The sequence below is a fragment of the Gasterosteus aculeatus genome, chromosome 13 (assembly GCF_964276395.1).
Source record: "Gasterosteus aculeatus chromosome 13, fGasAcu3.hap1.1, whole genome shotgun sequence".
NCBI lineage: Eukaryota > Metazoa > Chordata > Actinopteri > Perciformes > Gasterosteidae > Gasterosteus > Gasterosteus aculeatus.
Window position 1 is genome coordinate 20239613 of NC_135701.1, and position 15255 is coordinate 20254867.

The window sequence follows — 15255 nt, forward strand, 5'->3', positions numbered from 1 at the left end:
AACAGGATGATAACAAGCAGAGCTTTAACTGTCAAAAGTCAAACAGAGAAAAACACAGAGGGCACCGAAGTCTTGTTCCAGTTAATGAGGGAGGGACTGCAGAGTATAAAGTATAATCTTCTGCTGATCTTTCATACAAAGAGCAGCATTTATTACCATCAATGATTAACCAATGAAGGAGGTTGGTGAACTTGAAGTCAGATTCTGTCATTGTTGAAAGGAGACACGACGACGTTACACCTTGGAATAATGTTCCACCTGGACTGAGAAAAGACTGGAAATTAATGCAAATGTTATTTGGTGAGTTTTTTTTTTTTTTTTTAACTATTTGAAAAAGTCAGAAAATGGCTGAGAAGATTTTAGTTTTGGAAAGTTTCCCGCGCTGCCATGTTTGTTCAGAGACGTTCAGAGATCCCGTGTCTCTGAGCTGCAACCACAGCTTCTGTTCAAGATGCCTGCAGCGATTTTGGAAAAAAGCTGGAAACAAGAACTGTCCCATCTGTAAAACTAAGTCCTCTAAAGATAATATTTGGGTGAATTTTCCACTGAAGGGACTGGCTGACTCGTTTGCTGGGAGACAGAAAACTGGATCAACTGGGAGAAAAAAAAGAGGAGAAAAGAAGGTGGAGGTGGTGTGTGAAGAACATCCAGAAGTCCCTCATTGGTTCTGTGAGGACGACCAGAAAGCTGTGTGTCCTGTCTGTGAGATCTCTCTCCACCAGCGTCACAAGGTGGTTCCTCTAGAACAAGCAGTCAGGAACCTGAAGGACCAGCTGAGATCTGACTTGAAGTCTCTGCAGGACAAGAAGGACAAACACCAACAAGTGGAGAAAACATACAATGAAGTGATCCAACTCTCCAAGGAGCAGCTGGTGTCCACAGAGAGGAAGATCAGAGCAGAGTTCAACAAGCTCCACCAGTTCCTGAGAGAGGAAGAGGAGTCCAGACTGGCAGCTCTGAGGGAGGAAGAGGAGCAGAAGGGGAAGACCATCAGCAGAGAGATGAAGATGATTGAGGAGCAGATCTCCTCTCTGTCAGAAAGCATCTCTGCTGTTGAAGAAGACCTGCAGAAAGACAACGTGTCGTTCCTCAGCAGTTATAAAGCCACTCAGACCAGAGCCAGAGTCCAGAGCTCACTGACAGATCCACAGCTGGTCTCAGGAGCGCTGATAGATGTGGTCAAACACCTGGGAAACCTGTCCTTCAGAGTCTGGGAGAAGATGAAGGACCTGGTCCACTTCAGTCCTGTCATTCTGGACCCAAACACTGCAAACTACTTTCTCTCTCTGTCTGATGATCTGACCAGTGTGAGATGTGGAGACACAAACCAGCAGCTTCCTGATAATCCAGAGAGATTCACTACGTATGCAGATGTTCTGGGCTCTGAGGGCTTCAGCTCAGGGAAACACAGCTGGGAGGTGGAGGTGGGAGACCATCCTTACTGGCTTGTAGGTTTGGTTAAAGAGTCAGTTGACAGGAAGGGAGAGATGGGTGCTTTACCAGACAATGGAATCTGGTGTTTATTCTATCGCAGTGGAACATACACTAATGGAATCTGTCAGACTGTCAGAGTGAAGAAGAGACTCCAGAGGATCAGAGTCCAGCTGGACTACGACAGGGGGGACGTGTCCTTCTACAACCCTGAAGACACGACTCTCATCTACACTCACAGAGACACTTTCACTGAGAAACTCTTCCCATATTTTTATATTGGAAGGTCTGGTGCCAAAACTGCTGATATCAAAATCTGTCAAACTGATGTTTCTCTGTCATGTTCAGTGAAGGTGGTGAAGTCAAAGTGATTCATCAGCATGTTTATTATAGTTTGTTGTTGTGTTCTGAAAATATTTTTAAATTAAAGAATGAAAAATTAAAGTATAAATAAGCAGAACTATGTGTGTGAGGGATACTGTTTAAATAGTGTTTTTGGTGTAAATATTCAGACAAGTACATACAAGTAGATTTACTGTGATCATTTTGTTTTTAAATTTATAAATACTTTTTTCTAAAGAACAACAACGTTAAGTTTGCAAAGGTGGATATTTGGTAGTCATGTTTCTACCTTTAAACATAAGGTAACATCAAATATTGTCTTTTGAAAACAGGAAGGAGATGAAGGGGGAGCAGATGTTTGACCGTTCTATTGTTAACCAGGTGTGCATGTGTGCACAGGGAAATTAAACAAATTTCTGTGCCTGAACAACTGAAAGAAAATTGAACTTTTATTCACTAAATGTGACTGTTGACATTTTCTTCAGTTTTATCTGTATGAGCCCATGTGAAAAGCATAACACTCTGATAAAAAGTGACATTGACTTTAACTTTGTGTCTTTTAGTGCTGAACCTTGAAGTGGATTCTATTGTGCAATAATCGGTTGAGGATTGCGCCGTCTGTGTGTGTCTGTGCCTCACGTTGTGTGACTGCGCCCCCTGCTGGAGCTCCTTCTCTCTCTGCTGCCTCTCAGTGAAGCTCCACTCAGTCCTGGTGCTCCTCGTGTTCTCTGAGCTACGCGAGGGCCACGTTCTGCAGCGACAACACGGGGCCCCAGAGGAGAGCATCTTCATCACCGTCATCATCACTGTCAACATCCTCCCATAGTGCCACATCATCAACATCATCATCTCCAAAACAGGTTTAGCTGTGTGTGTTGTATCATCTAGAGATAAAAGTCTTCATACGCTGAGAGAATAGACAGAGTTTAACAGCATTCAGGAGAAAATGAGGAACCAAGTTAAAATAAAAACACTAATAAACAGTGTCCAGGTGACTGTCATGCAAAGTAAATGCAGCCAGTTAGCTGCAGGTGTGTGATACTGTGTCCTCCCTCATTTAAACATCCATCCATCCATTGTCAAACCGCTTATCCTGCACACAGGGTCGCTGGAGTCCATCCCAGCCAACTTTGGGCAATAGACAGGGTACATCCTGGATTGGTCGCCAGCCAATCGCAGGGCTACACAGAGACACACAACCATTCACACATCTACGGGCAATTTAAAGTCCCCAATTAACCTGATCCCCAGAGCATGTCTTTGGACTGTGGGAGGAAGCCGGAGAACCCGGAGAGAACCCACGCAGACACGGGGAGAACATGCAGACTCCACACAGAAAGGCCACTGGGCGGAATCGAACCCAGGACCTTCTTGCTGTGAGGCAACAGTGCTAACCAGCACGCCACCGTGCCGCCCTCATTTCAAACATGTGGATCTTATTTAATTTTAATACTTTCAAGGATTGAAACACACAAGAAGAACAACACCTTTGGACAGTACAACACCTTCAGGTAGCTTTTGACCTTTTACTGTCAACTGGGCATCAACACTGTTGCTGGATGAGACACGTGATGGCGAATTTTCAGTGTGTTACTCATTTTACAATATGACTCGTCTTCCTGTTTGTGATGTCAGACTTCTCTGTGTTTAGACCCTTTCAACTCACCTGAAATAAGACTAAAGTTTTAGGACAACACGTTTCAAACAAGATTAAATGTCAGACGTGGGGGTCTCTCAAGTTCATTAGCACATCTGTGTTGATTAAATTGTTTCTTCTTTGACAACAGGAAGGAGATGAATGGGAGAGCAGATGTTTGACAGTTCTATTGTTAACCAGGTGTTTTGGTGCCGCCGCGTGTAATCCTGTCCTTTGTGGGCAATGCAGATCCTGCAGTCTCGGCTCGTCCTCCTGCAGACTGCAGTCTTCTGACCTAAGACAAAAAGTGCAAATGTAAATGAGCAGATTTTCCTAAATGGTAATGCACAGTCAGTCAGTATAATTTAAGTCATCAATTGTTAGAGTATAATTCAAATTTTATTGAACAAACCCAAATCCCAATGTATATTTTTTTCAATAAAAAAAAACTCAAAATGCAGTGTTCCAAATTATTTCACAGTTAAGATTTTATAGGTTGTAAAGAACTAAAAATGGTCATTTGTTGAATTTGCAGCAGTAGGTCATATTTACTGAAATCATAAAAAGTTTTAATCAAAAACATCTTAACAGGTCTTCTTTGATGTCAACTTAAAAAATTATTGCATCCATTGAACTTGTGAGTTCATTGATAGTTTCTACTTTAATGTCTTTGATGCCATAATAGCCTCCTAGAGCACCTGCTTGGCGGCCCGAACACACCAAGACAGTGGTACAATTATGATACATAAGGTTCATACGCATTCTGAACAATGGATATTCATGACTTTTCAATGACTTAACACACTTTCCATCACACCACAACTGGCTTTTAAACCTGCTGGTTTCCCTATGTGTGCATGTTTTGTGTTTACTCCACAGCAGCAGCTGTGCGCCTCTAGGGTAAGGATGTGGTTACAGGGGGGTGAAGGAGGAAAGTGAGGGCGATAGGGGTGAAGTTGGTGGGACACGAGTAGAGGTGGGTTTGAGAAAGAGGAGCGTATGCCAGCAATTGTTTTGGTAAAGTAGCTGACAAAGTCACCCGGAAGAAGGGTGGAGGAGCACTAGGGGGTTCGAGGAGGTTGGAGAAGATTTTTGGGGTTAGGGAATGAAGATTCAATTCTGGATTGGTAGAAAGAGATTTTGGCCGCAGAGATAGAAGCAGAAAAAGAGGAGAGAAGAGATTGAAATTCGAGCAGGTCATCAGGTCTTTTATATTTACGCCATCTCCTTTCCGATGCACTGACGACTTAGGAGACAAAAGGTCGATTGCCCTCAGCAGAAACTCCTCAAAATGCAAAACAACAATCGCCTGACACCCTAACCAGTGAACAATCACCATGTGGCGTTTTGACAAACTGAGTGTTTAAGGATTCAAGTGTTTTCTGCTTCAGAAGAAAAGGCAAAACAGACTGAGATCGGATCAAACCTAGCAAAGTTAGGAGGGCACACTAGCAGTTAACTTAATAGTAGAGTCTATACCACCAACTGGGACTAAAAACGGAACGAGATTCAGCAAACTAGCAATCAAGTTAACTGCAAACAGAGAGAACTGGCAGTAAAAACGGCACGAGCTAAAACAAATCAGCAATCAAATTGACTTAAAACACTAGAATCAACAACAAATTTAGCAGACTGGTTTAAAGAAAAGATACTTAGTCCGATTTCAGGTGGCCTGGATGTCTGATGAGCGTAAGTTTCATTCAGTCAGTGTGTAATGTTAAATAACCCAATGTTCCTCTACAGTCTTTTATTGATTGACATTATTAATTTATATTATTTTTCACTGTCATTTGATTACAATGAGGATGTAATCTTTCAAACACTGCTTGTAACACACACAATTTGACCTGGTGATTATTTCCCATAACGTTTAAACTACTTTGTAAAACATTGTCTTTTAAAGTGTTTTTATAGTATAGTTGCAAATTCAATTAATTTCAATGTGTTTATTTAAAAGTAAAAATTCTCCCTCACTCCTTGTGGAAAGCTGGAGTAAAATCTGAGTACATATCAAACATCACCACCTGTTGGTAACTAAAGGAAATGTCAGCTTCTTACACAATGTGACCGGGGCAGCGATGAGACAACCCAGAGAATACCACATATGAATATAGGATCTTATTTTTAACAAAGGGAGCAGAGAGGTTAATTTCTAGTTTCAAACAGTGTCCAGTTTTATTTATAGGTAAGCTTCATGTTGGTTAAATAACACAGTCTCAGTTTAAAAATAAGGCTTTTATTACAAAATGTCTTCTCTATGCTAAAAATGTCGCTACACTGAGGTGTTTTACCAGCACAAGGTGACTGTATAAGGGAGGCCTAAAGGAGTGGGGGAGTGGAGGGAAAAGGGGCCACCACCAGGTACCAAAAAGGAAAAGTCAAACACAGCAAAGCAAAAGACACAAATTAGAACACAACAAATATAAAACATGCCAAATAAACTAAGAATGAGGAAGCCCTCCACCTAGTGAGCCACCACCCATAAACCTATGACCAGCCCACCTGTTCTGGCATTGAGAGGACCCCAGAGTAGGACTCACTCCAGTTGGTTTGCAAAGGAAAAGAAAACAGACTAAACAATGGGGAGAAAACAAACAATTCATAATCAAAATAATAAATAAAACAAGGTGACCATAAATACAAAATATATTTGCAAAGGGGCAAAAACAGCAGTGGCTAGAGCTCAGCTACAGCACCAGAAGCAAACATCAATTCCCCCGTTCCTGGGAATTGCACATTATACAGCCACACATGGTGAGTGCTGCACGGATGGGGTGGGAGCTCTGTAACTCCCCTTTGGCGCTCAGTCCTGGACATTGACTAGATGTAGTCGTTCCTGAGACCAATGTGGAGCTGGGAGAACCTGGGGCATAACCTACATTTAAGGGGAACCAGGAAGTGATCTGGCCTCACCTATTGGGAATTACTAAGTAGGGTGGTGTGGCCAAACAGGTAGAGGGAGTTTTACCCATCACAACAATAAAAGACGAGAAAGTGAAACTTAAAGCTGATTTGCTTCGACGTTGCTGAACGGAGCCCAGAGACGCATCACAGGGTGAGAAATCTCTACTAAACAAGATCAGAACCATCGAGATCTGTAATTCAGAGTCAGATTTGATCATTCAGAGCAAATGGCTGAAAAAATCGCTGTTGTTCAAAGTTTCCTGAGCTGCCATGTTTGTTCAGAGACGTTCAGAGATCCCGTGTCTCTGAGCTGCAACCACAGCTTCTGTTCAAGCTGCCTGCAGCGATTCTGGGAACAAGCTGGAAACAAGAACTGTCCCATCTGTAAAAGAAAATCCTCTAAAGATAATCCTTTGGTGAATTTTTCACTGAAGGAACTGGCCGACTCGTTTGCTGGGAGAAAGAAAACTGGATCAACTGAAATAGAAAAAGGAGAGACGAAGGTGGAGGTGGTGTGTTGTGAACATGGAGAAGCGATTAAGCTGTTCTGTGAGGACGAGCAGAAAGCTGTGTGTCCTGTCTGTGAGTTCTCACTCCACCAGAGTCACAAGGTGGTTCCTCTAGAACAAGCAGTCAGGAACCTGAAGGACCAGCTGAGATCTGACTTGGAGTCTCTGCAGGACAAGAGGGACAAACACCAACAAGTGGAGAAAACATACAATGAAGTGATTGAACTCTCCAAGGAGCAGCTGGTGTCCACAGAGAGGAAGATCAGAGCAGAGTTCAACAAGCTCCACCAGTTCCTGAGAGAGGAAGAGGAGTCCAGACTGGCAGCTCTGAGGAAGGAAGAGGAGCAGAAGGGGAAGACCATCAGCAGAGAGATGAAGATGATTGAGGAGCAGATCTCCTCTCTGTCAGACAGCATCTCTGCTGTTGAAGAAGACCTGCAGAAAGACAAGGTGTCGTTCCTCAGCAGTTATAAAGCCACTCAGACCAGAGCCAGAGTCCAGAGCTCACTGACAGATCCACAGCTGGTCTCAGGAGCGCTGATAGATGTGGCCAAACACCTGGGAAACCTGTCCTTCAGAGTCTGGGAGAAGATGAAGGACCAGGTCCAATTCAGTCCTGTCATTTTGGACCCAAACACTGCAGCCAATGATCTCTATCTGTCTGATGATCTGACCAGTGTGAGACATGGAGACACAGACCAGCAGCTTCCTGATAATCCAGAGAGATTCACTAAGTATCCAGAGGTTCTGGGCTCTGAGGGCTTCAGCTCAGGAAAACACAGCTGGGAGGTGGAGGTGGGAGACCATCCTCACTGGCTTGTAGGTTTGGTTAAAGAGTCAGTTGACAGGAAGGGAAAGAGATATGGTTCACCAAAACATGGAGTCTGGTGTTTAGTTCTTTACAGTGGAAAATACACTAATGGAGCTGGTCAGACTGTCAGAGTGAAGAAGAGTCTCCAGAGGATCAGAGTCCAGCTGGACTATGACAGGGGGGACGTGTCCTTCTACAACCCTGAAGACACGACTCACATCTGTACTCTCAGAGACACTTTCACTGAGAAACTCTTCCCATGGTTTAGTATTGGAGACTCTGGTGATGCTAAAACTGCTGATATCAAAATCTGTCAAACTGATGTTTCTCTGTCATGTTCAGTGAAGGTGGTGAAGTCAAAGTGATTCATCAGCATGTTTATTATAGTTATTTGGTTCTTGTTGTAAATATTTTCAAATTTTAGAATGAGAAACTAAAGTATAAATAAGCAGAACAATGTCTGTGCCAGACCTTATTTATATTTAACATTAAACAAGTTATTCATTGTGTTTCATAGGGTAATGTTCAGTTTCATGAATAAATGGTTCGGTTCCTTCAGGTGTTTTATTTGCAGATGATGATGCAGAATAATGTATTTATATCTTTCTGAACAAGAGAGTGTAGAAAACCTAAACGGAAAGCAAGAAAAGTGGGAGCCAAAACAAAGAGCCCCCACAAGACCTGATGCTCGGCAACATGCCTGAACAAATACTTGAATGTATATTGCAATGCAGATAAATACACAAGCTAATCATTGTTAGGTATTCGTTATCACAACATTATGATTTACAATATTTGACATATAAAATGAAGAGATAATATACATCTATATTGGACGTTAATACTGTTGACATTGTCTACAGGCGGACAGTCAGGCAGCTTGTTCGTCGGGGGTCCTTCAGTTTGTAGGCGCCGTTCCAAGCAAGCTGCAAAACACAAATCGATTGTTAAATTTGTGTTTGTTTACATTTTTCCAGGCGATTAAATGGCTTCGACTTTGCTGTCGCCTATGGTGGATTATTACAACGACGAGGAAGAACTTGACAGCGTGGATGACGACGATGACCGAAGTTTCAGGGGAAGAGACTCGGAGGAAGGTAACGTTAGAATAATTGACCCAAAGCTCCCTGACAAGTAGGGCTCTGTCTGCTCGTGGAAAAGAAACGGAAGCGCGCGGTTACTTACGCTAATCTGCTAGATTTTTAATTTCGCGTTTTGAAGAATTCTACAGTCTTCAAACGATTTAAAACGGTTTGAATTTGCATTTCTAACCTTAAATTCGGTCCGCCTGCACCCTAAACGAGACGGCTAGCCGTAGTCACACGCAGTTAGCTTGCATGCTACATAACAAGTTAGCTTACATGCTACATAACAAGTTAGCTAACGTTACCCCACCACCGACGATCAGGTCCCTGCCCCTTCGATGAACATGCCAGGAGCGGGTGGTGCAAACTAACGTCAACTAACGCTGCTTAAACCGGTTCAGCGTCACCGGTGCTCATTAGAAAAATTGTGCCAACGGCTACCGACAATAATGAGAACAAACTTAAATCGGTTTAAAAGCTAAAGTAAAGTTAGCCAGCGTTTATACTGGCGTTACTTTAGAGTATTAAACCCTGCTTTAACGGCGTAATTTCGCCTTACAGTATTGCACATTAAATCCGTGCCGTTAGCTTCGGCTATGCCGCAGCTCACCTGGGCGAAAGCGGTTGTGCTCAAACGTCTTCCAAACGGGTTACACGGCGTCACATTAGCCGAGTAGCTACGCAACGTTAGCATCGAGCATTGACAGGTCGGCGAGGCAGGCGAACCCCTGCGCGCCGTGACCGCCGCACTGCCCCCTTCACACCATTCAATGAGACGGGACGGATAGCGGCGAGAGGAAAGACGAGAGGCGATGACAGCACTACCAGGTTAGCTAGTTCGCTGACATTTACTTCCGAGCGACCAGCTGGACTTATTTTATTTTTTTTACCTCCTCCGGGAATGTCGACGGTGCCGCTGTGGCCGGCTGCGCGAGAACCGCGTTACTGTTTAACAGCGAGCCCGAGCTAACCCGAGCTAGCACGTTCATGCTAACCGAAAAAGAAAGCTGCCGTGTCAGCTTAACGCGACCGGGCCCTGCCCTTCTCGTTTTTTTTTAATTTTTTTAGAAGGTGACACTGTCTGACCCGGGTTAACCGGCGCGTATTAACTCGGCCCTCTCGGGTTTGCCACATCACATTAGCATAAGCGTGCTAGCTTCGCACCGGGGAGAGCCGCCGCCGCGTCGGACGGACGGTACGAAGTTAGCCGGGCACCGTTTTCGGACTAATCTCCACCATGCGGCAAATGCGAGAGACTCCAACGAGCAGCTAATGAAGCCTCTCATCGAGGATTCGCCTTGTCAAGCTAAACTCCATCCTGCTGTCGACCCGAGAATAAATAATGCACGATCATCCCGGACAAGCTCGTCTCTCTTTCCCCCCCCCGGTGTCCTATCCCAACCAACCGGGGGTGTTCACCATTACCTCACCGGTGCCACGCACGTCCCTCGACTGACGTTTAAGACAGAAGCCGCATAACGACGTGGTGGTCGAGCACGCGGAAAGGAGCACGTGTGTCAGCTTCTTGAGTAAACAGAACTTCGGCTTTTAGATGTTTAGGCGAGAAGGACTTTTGCTTTTTGGATGTAAATTGTTCTCCTGTCACCACCTTGTTCCAGACACGGAAGATGCCAGTGAGACGGACCTCGCCAAGCACGACGAGGACGACTATGTTGAAATCAAAGAGCAGTGAGTGTTTGTCGATTGTGGATCAGCTGTTTTAACTTTAATGAAAAGGTGTTGAGAGTTTTTAAAGTTTTGTGGTTTCAGCTCTGCGTTTTTATATTGTTGCAGAATGTACCAAGACAAGCTGGCATCTCTGAAAAGACAGTTGCTGCAACTACAAGAAGGTAATCCACTTTTTGTGTGTCAGGAATCGACTGCTTCTCTTCACCTCGCCGGATGGGATCTTAGTGATCATTGATTGGTGTTTATTTTCATTAGAGATTCTTTAGTCGTATTATGACAATACCATGAAAATTCTAAAGCAAAAGTAATGATTCTCTGCATCTTTATTTGGGGTGTTTTACACTCGCTCTTTGCAGGGACGCTGCAGGAGTATCAGAAGAGGATGAAGAAGCTCGACCAGCAGTACAAAGAGAGGCTACGAAATGCCGGCAAGTATTGAGAGACGAACCACACTGTGCTTCGCTTCCGCTGCATTCAGAAGATTTCTACGATCTGGGAGAACTTTAACTTCTTTCCTCGTTGCCAGTAGAGAACAATGCTAATCCTTTATGCTGCAAATAAACCGCTGGCAGATGGGAAATAGGAGCGGAAAAAAAGAAAAACGTCCCGAATCCAAGAGCTTATGGATTTACAAATATTAGTGTTGGTACTAATGCATTAATGCTATTTTTTATCAGTCATTTGGTGCAACGTCGACAGGTGGGTTGAGATTGACAGTGTGACTAAAGAAGCATTCAAGGCGAACAAAACAAATGACGAGAGGATTAATGAAGTAAACCCAGACCTCATCATTTAGTAAACGTGAAGATCAACTTTTTGTCTAAAAGCACTCTCATCTTTTTCTTTGTGCCAGAATTTAAAGCACCAAGTCCATATTATCTGTTCGTAAAATATCTTAATTTTGTTCCCTTTACAGATCTGTTTCTCCAACTTGAGGTGAGCACAACTAATAATAATTCTTCCTTCCTCACCGATGTAGTTTCTATACAGTCAAGTTGTTCTGATCTTGCGATTAAACCTCTCTTCCGTTTCTCGTCCTCGTGCAGACGGAGCAGGTGGAGAGGAATTACATCAAGGAGAAGAAGGCAGCGGTCAAAGAGTTTGACGATAAAAAGGTTGAGCTGAAGGAAAACTTAATTGCAGAGTTGGAAGAGAAGAAGAAGATGATCGAGAACGAAAAATTAACAATGGAGCTGACAGGCGGTAAGAGATCATTAATCGGGGAATCGCTCTGCAGAAGCGGTGATTGGGAGTGAGAACTATTCTCAACACATTTGAATGTTTAATTGTCCGATTTAAAGCCGCTGAGATCATTTCAGATGCTGATGTCGGCTCTTTTGGACTTTTATTGTGCTGTGTTTGTTTTTCATGAACCACAAAGGTTGTGCTTTCCTAGGTTCGTGTGTTATTGTTGGATCTCAGTTTGCTGTTTTTTGCCCGCACATAGATTCGATGGAGGTGAAACCCATCATGACCCGGAAGCTGAGGAGACGGCCCAACGATCCCGTCCCAATACCCGACAAACGGAGAAAACCTGCACCAGATATCCTTCACGTAGACCTTGAGTCTCTCTTTAAATTGTAAAAGTACAGTATTACTTGTACGTGTAACACTTTCATTATCTGAAGATACGTTTTGAATATGAAGGGATATGTTTTGTCAGCTACACAGTGTTGAAAAATGCCATCCTTAACTCTTCAAACCTCAGCTAAATTATTTGTTAACAGATGATCAGATTATGGAAGATTTAAGAACACTTAATAAGGTAAGTGTTGCTCGATACTGTGCATGATTAGTATTTTCCTCCAATTATGTCTTGTAACGTTTTTGCACCTTCTTTTACAGCTTAAATCACCAAAACGACCAGGTACGTCGATGCTCGTCTTCAGCAGTTAAAGCACAATGCATTCAGTACTTAAAGGGGCATAAATTGTCGTTGAGTTGCCCGATGCTCCCATGTCTATCTAATCTGATGACAGATAAATTGACTAATAGGGGGGACACCCCACCTGGTCCATTCTTTATAAATTCTTTTTAAACACAGTCAGATAAGTCAGTCAGTCAAACTTAAACACGTTCACAATAACTCAACATTATTCAAATGTTAATGAGCGTATTCACAAAAACTCAATTGTTCAGTTATAACACGTAAAATACAACACAATACACTCACCTTTCCAGTTTATTCCTCGTCCACAAATCCTTCAAATTCTTCACCTTCAGTGTCCCGAGTTTAACAGTTGTGCAATTACGGCATTCAACATGCCCGAATCCCTCTCGTCGTTATCCGAGTCAGTGTCGCTGCTGTTAGCCGGCAGTTCAGTGACGACTCCGGTCTTCGTGAAAGCTCGGACCACATTTGAGACCGATATCTTAGCCCAGGCATCCCCGACCCTGGCTACGGTCGCCGTAATGCGGCAAGCGGCGCGGCTTTGTAGTTTAACAAAGCCGTACTAAAACATTTTGACTTGGCGCCTTCTACCACACAAAATTGCTTAGAGGTCAGTAAGCAAAACCAGAATTAATGCAAATATAAGGCGCTGCAGATTATAAGGCGCACTGTCGTTTTTTGAGAAAGTTGAAGGCTTTTAAGTGCGGCCTATAGTGCTTGTTTTTCTTCTCCCTCTCAGTGTCTCCCTCGTCCCCGGAGCACGTCCCCTCCGCCCCCATGGAGAGCCCCTCCCAGCGCTACGAGGCCCGCATCGAGGAGGGGAAGCTCTACTACGACAAACGATGGTGAGTTCCTGCCGCCTTTCACTCTGAAGTGACGTCTCAATCCCACTCCACCCCCCCACCCTCACCACTAGAGGGACACGTTGCCACGCGTTGGACGTCTCTGGCGGTTCTCTCCGGTCCTTCAAAGGGACGATCCTTTTTTTCTTTCTTCTTTTGATTGCGACCTTTCTTTCTGTTCCACGCTACAGAAAGAGGCATTTGTTCAGCGCCGGTGCTTGAAGCCACAATAAAAACATAAATGCATATTCCGAGACGGTGGCTGCATTAGAATCAGAGCGATGCAGAGATAAAGAGAATGGGAATCCTTGACCACACGCGGCTCTCATGACCTTTTTGTTTGAGAGCAGAGCTCTGCGTCAGACGTGTGTCAGAACATAAGGTCGTGTGAAGAAGGGTACCAGTAATGGCACTCGGTCCTATTAGCTGCTGATGCACACAGAGAGTTGAGAGCTGCTGTGAAGTCTTGTTTTTTCTTATCTTATTTTTCTTGTTATGCTTCTTAGACCGGTAAAGCCTTTGGTGGGTCCTTAATGATCAGAAGCGTCGGTCTTCAGTCTCCTCCCGCGGATCGGTCCCACTGTGTGGCGCCAATTAGATAAAATAAAGAACATTTCCTGTCCACTTATCTGTTTGGTGCCATCTCAAGAGAAATGCTGTCTACTCCCCTTGAGGAACCTGTCCTGCCTCACGCCCAGCTCTCATTTCTCACCCGCAGTGGTTTGTTTGTGGTGTTTTCCTGCCGACAGGTACCACAAGAGCCAGGCCATCTACCTGGAGTCAAAGGACAACACAAAGATCAGCTGTGTCATCAGCTCAGTGGGGACCAATGAGGTGAGTGCTGTGTGGTGAGAAGGGAACGTTGTTTTGGGGTTGAACACGAAGGTGGCACGTTTCTAAATGTCTGCTCTCTGCCCTCCAGATTTGGGTGAGGAAGACGAGCGACAGTACGAAGATGAGGATCTACCTGGGACAGCTGCAGAGGGGAGCGTTTGTCATCCGTCGGCGGTCGGCTGCATGAAATACCCCCCCCCCCCCCTCCCCCATCTGTCCATCCATCCATCCGTTGTCTCCATATTCTCCCGTTTGGCCTGTTATTCTGTTCACTACCCTCCATTACACACAAACACAGTATTTTGTGGCCAAGTACGTCCCTCCAGATTGTATCTGTATTCCCACATAAACCAAATCGTAACTCAAGAGGTAACTGACTGCTTCCCAGCATTATTCGTCACTGTGTGGCTCGCCTGAGGCAGCGGTCAGTGCCCCCCGCCCCCCCAATTCTGTCCTCTTCGCATTTATCATTAAGTTATTTTTCTGCGACAGTGTCACTTTGACCCACAGGAACGGTCTTCAAGCTTTTTAAAGTATCTCGCCGGCGACGTGTGACAAAGTAACCCGGGGAAAGAGAAGAGCTTTGGGTGATCACCATGACGACCATGAACGCTTTGACCGAAGGAGTCACACTTTCCGTGAACCAGAAGTCCGAGGTCATTTATTTTTAAACAAAGCCTTTTTTTTTTGTCGTTGAGAAATAGCCGATGATTGTTTTTCTTGAAAGCCCTCTGTATAAAACCCTAGTTTCCTTTTTTGTTTAAAAAAAAAAAAAGAGTGTTTCTTTTCATCCCCTCTGAACAAGTTTGACTGTATTTGCGTTCGGAGGAATAAATTGATTTGTACCGTCACATTTTATTAAAATGTTTTCTGAATTTAATATTTCTGTAATAGTTCCCTTGCACTATATTTGTCGTACTGTTCTGATTTCTAGAGCTTTCTCGCTGAAAGCAGATGACCGTAAATCTGTCAAAACAGCAAAGCTGTGGCCCAAGAAAACCATAAAGTTATTACAAGAGACGCCTTTCACACAAGCTCTTTATGCGTTGACAGAAATATTGATCATAGCGGCTGTAAAACATGAGTATACAAATATATTTATTTACAGTAAAACATTGACATCCAAATGTAAAACTGTTTTCGAATACTGTTCAACAATATCCACAGAACGTTCTCATGGTAAAAAAAGCTAATATAATTGTTATTAATTATTATTAGTCAGGAGAAAATCATTTTGAATTGCTGTGTATTTTTCAGACTCGACTCATATCCTTCGGGGGT

At 43.8% G+C, this 15255-nt stretch overlaps 3 protein-coding genes across 4 annotated transcripts; all 3 read left to right on the plus strand.

Annotated features, from left to right (window-relative positions):
• The first annotated feature begins 329 nt into the window (after nt 1-329).
• Nucleotides 330-2242, plus strand: LOC120814187 (zinc-binding protein A33-like). Its single transcript, XM_040169601.2, has one exon. The coding sequence runs from the start codon at nt 345-347 to the stop codon at nt 1800-1802; it is 1458 nt and encodes a 485-aa protein (XP_040025535.2). The 5' UTR covers nt 330-344; the 3' UTR covers nt 1803-2242.
• Nucleotides 2243-6402: 4160 nt separating this feature from the next.
• LOC120814224 (zinc-binding protein A33-like) lies at nt 6403-8068 on the plus strand. The gene has a single exon (XM_040169633.2). The coding sequence runs from the start codon at nt 6541-6543 to the stop codon at nt 7996-7998; it is 1458 nt and encodes a 485-aa protein (XP_040025567.2). The 5' UTR covers nt 6403-6540; the 3' UTR covers nt 7999-8068.
• Nucleotides 8069-8534: 466 nt separating this feature from the next.
• On the plus strand, nt 8535-14854 carry suds3 (SDS3 homolog, SIN3A corepressor complex component). 2 transcript variants are annotated; one of them, XM_040195790.2, is made up of 12 exons: nt 8535-9546; nt 10338-10407; nt 10513-10568; nt 10764-10835; nt 11324-11343; nt 11454-11610; nt 11855-11950; nt 12111-12172; nt 12253-12274; nt 13038-13143; nt 13890-13974; nt 14063-14854. In XM_040195790.2, exons 1-12 carry the CDS (start codon nt 9531-9533, stop codon nt 14159-14161), a joined length of 861 nt encoding a protein of 286 aa, XP_040051724.1. In that variant the 5' UTR covers nt 8535-9530; the 3' UTR covers nt 14162-14854. The 2 variants fall into 2 exon arrangements, with proteins under 2 accessions (XP_040051724.1, XP_040051723.1); XM_040195789.2 differs by having other exon boundaries at nt 8556-8730.
• The last annotated feature ends 401 nt before the right edge of the window (nt 14855-15255 follow it).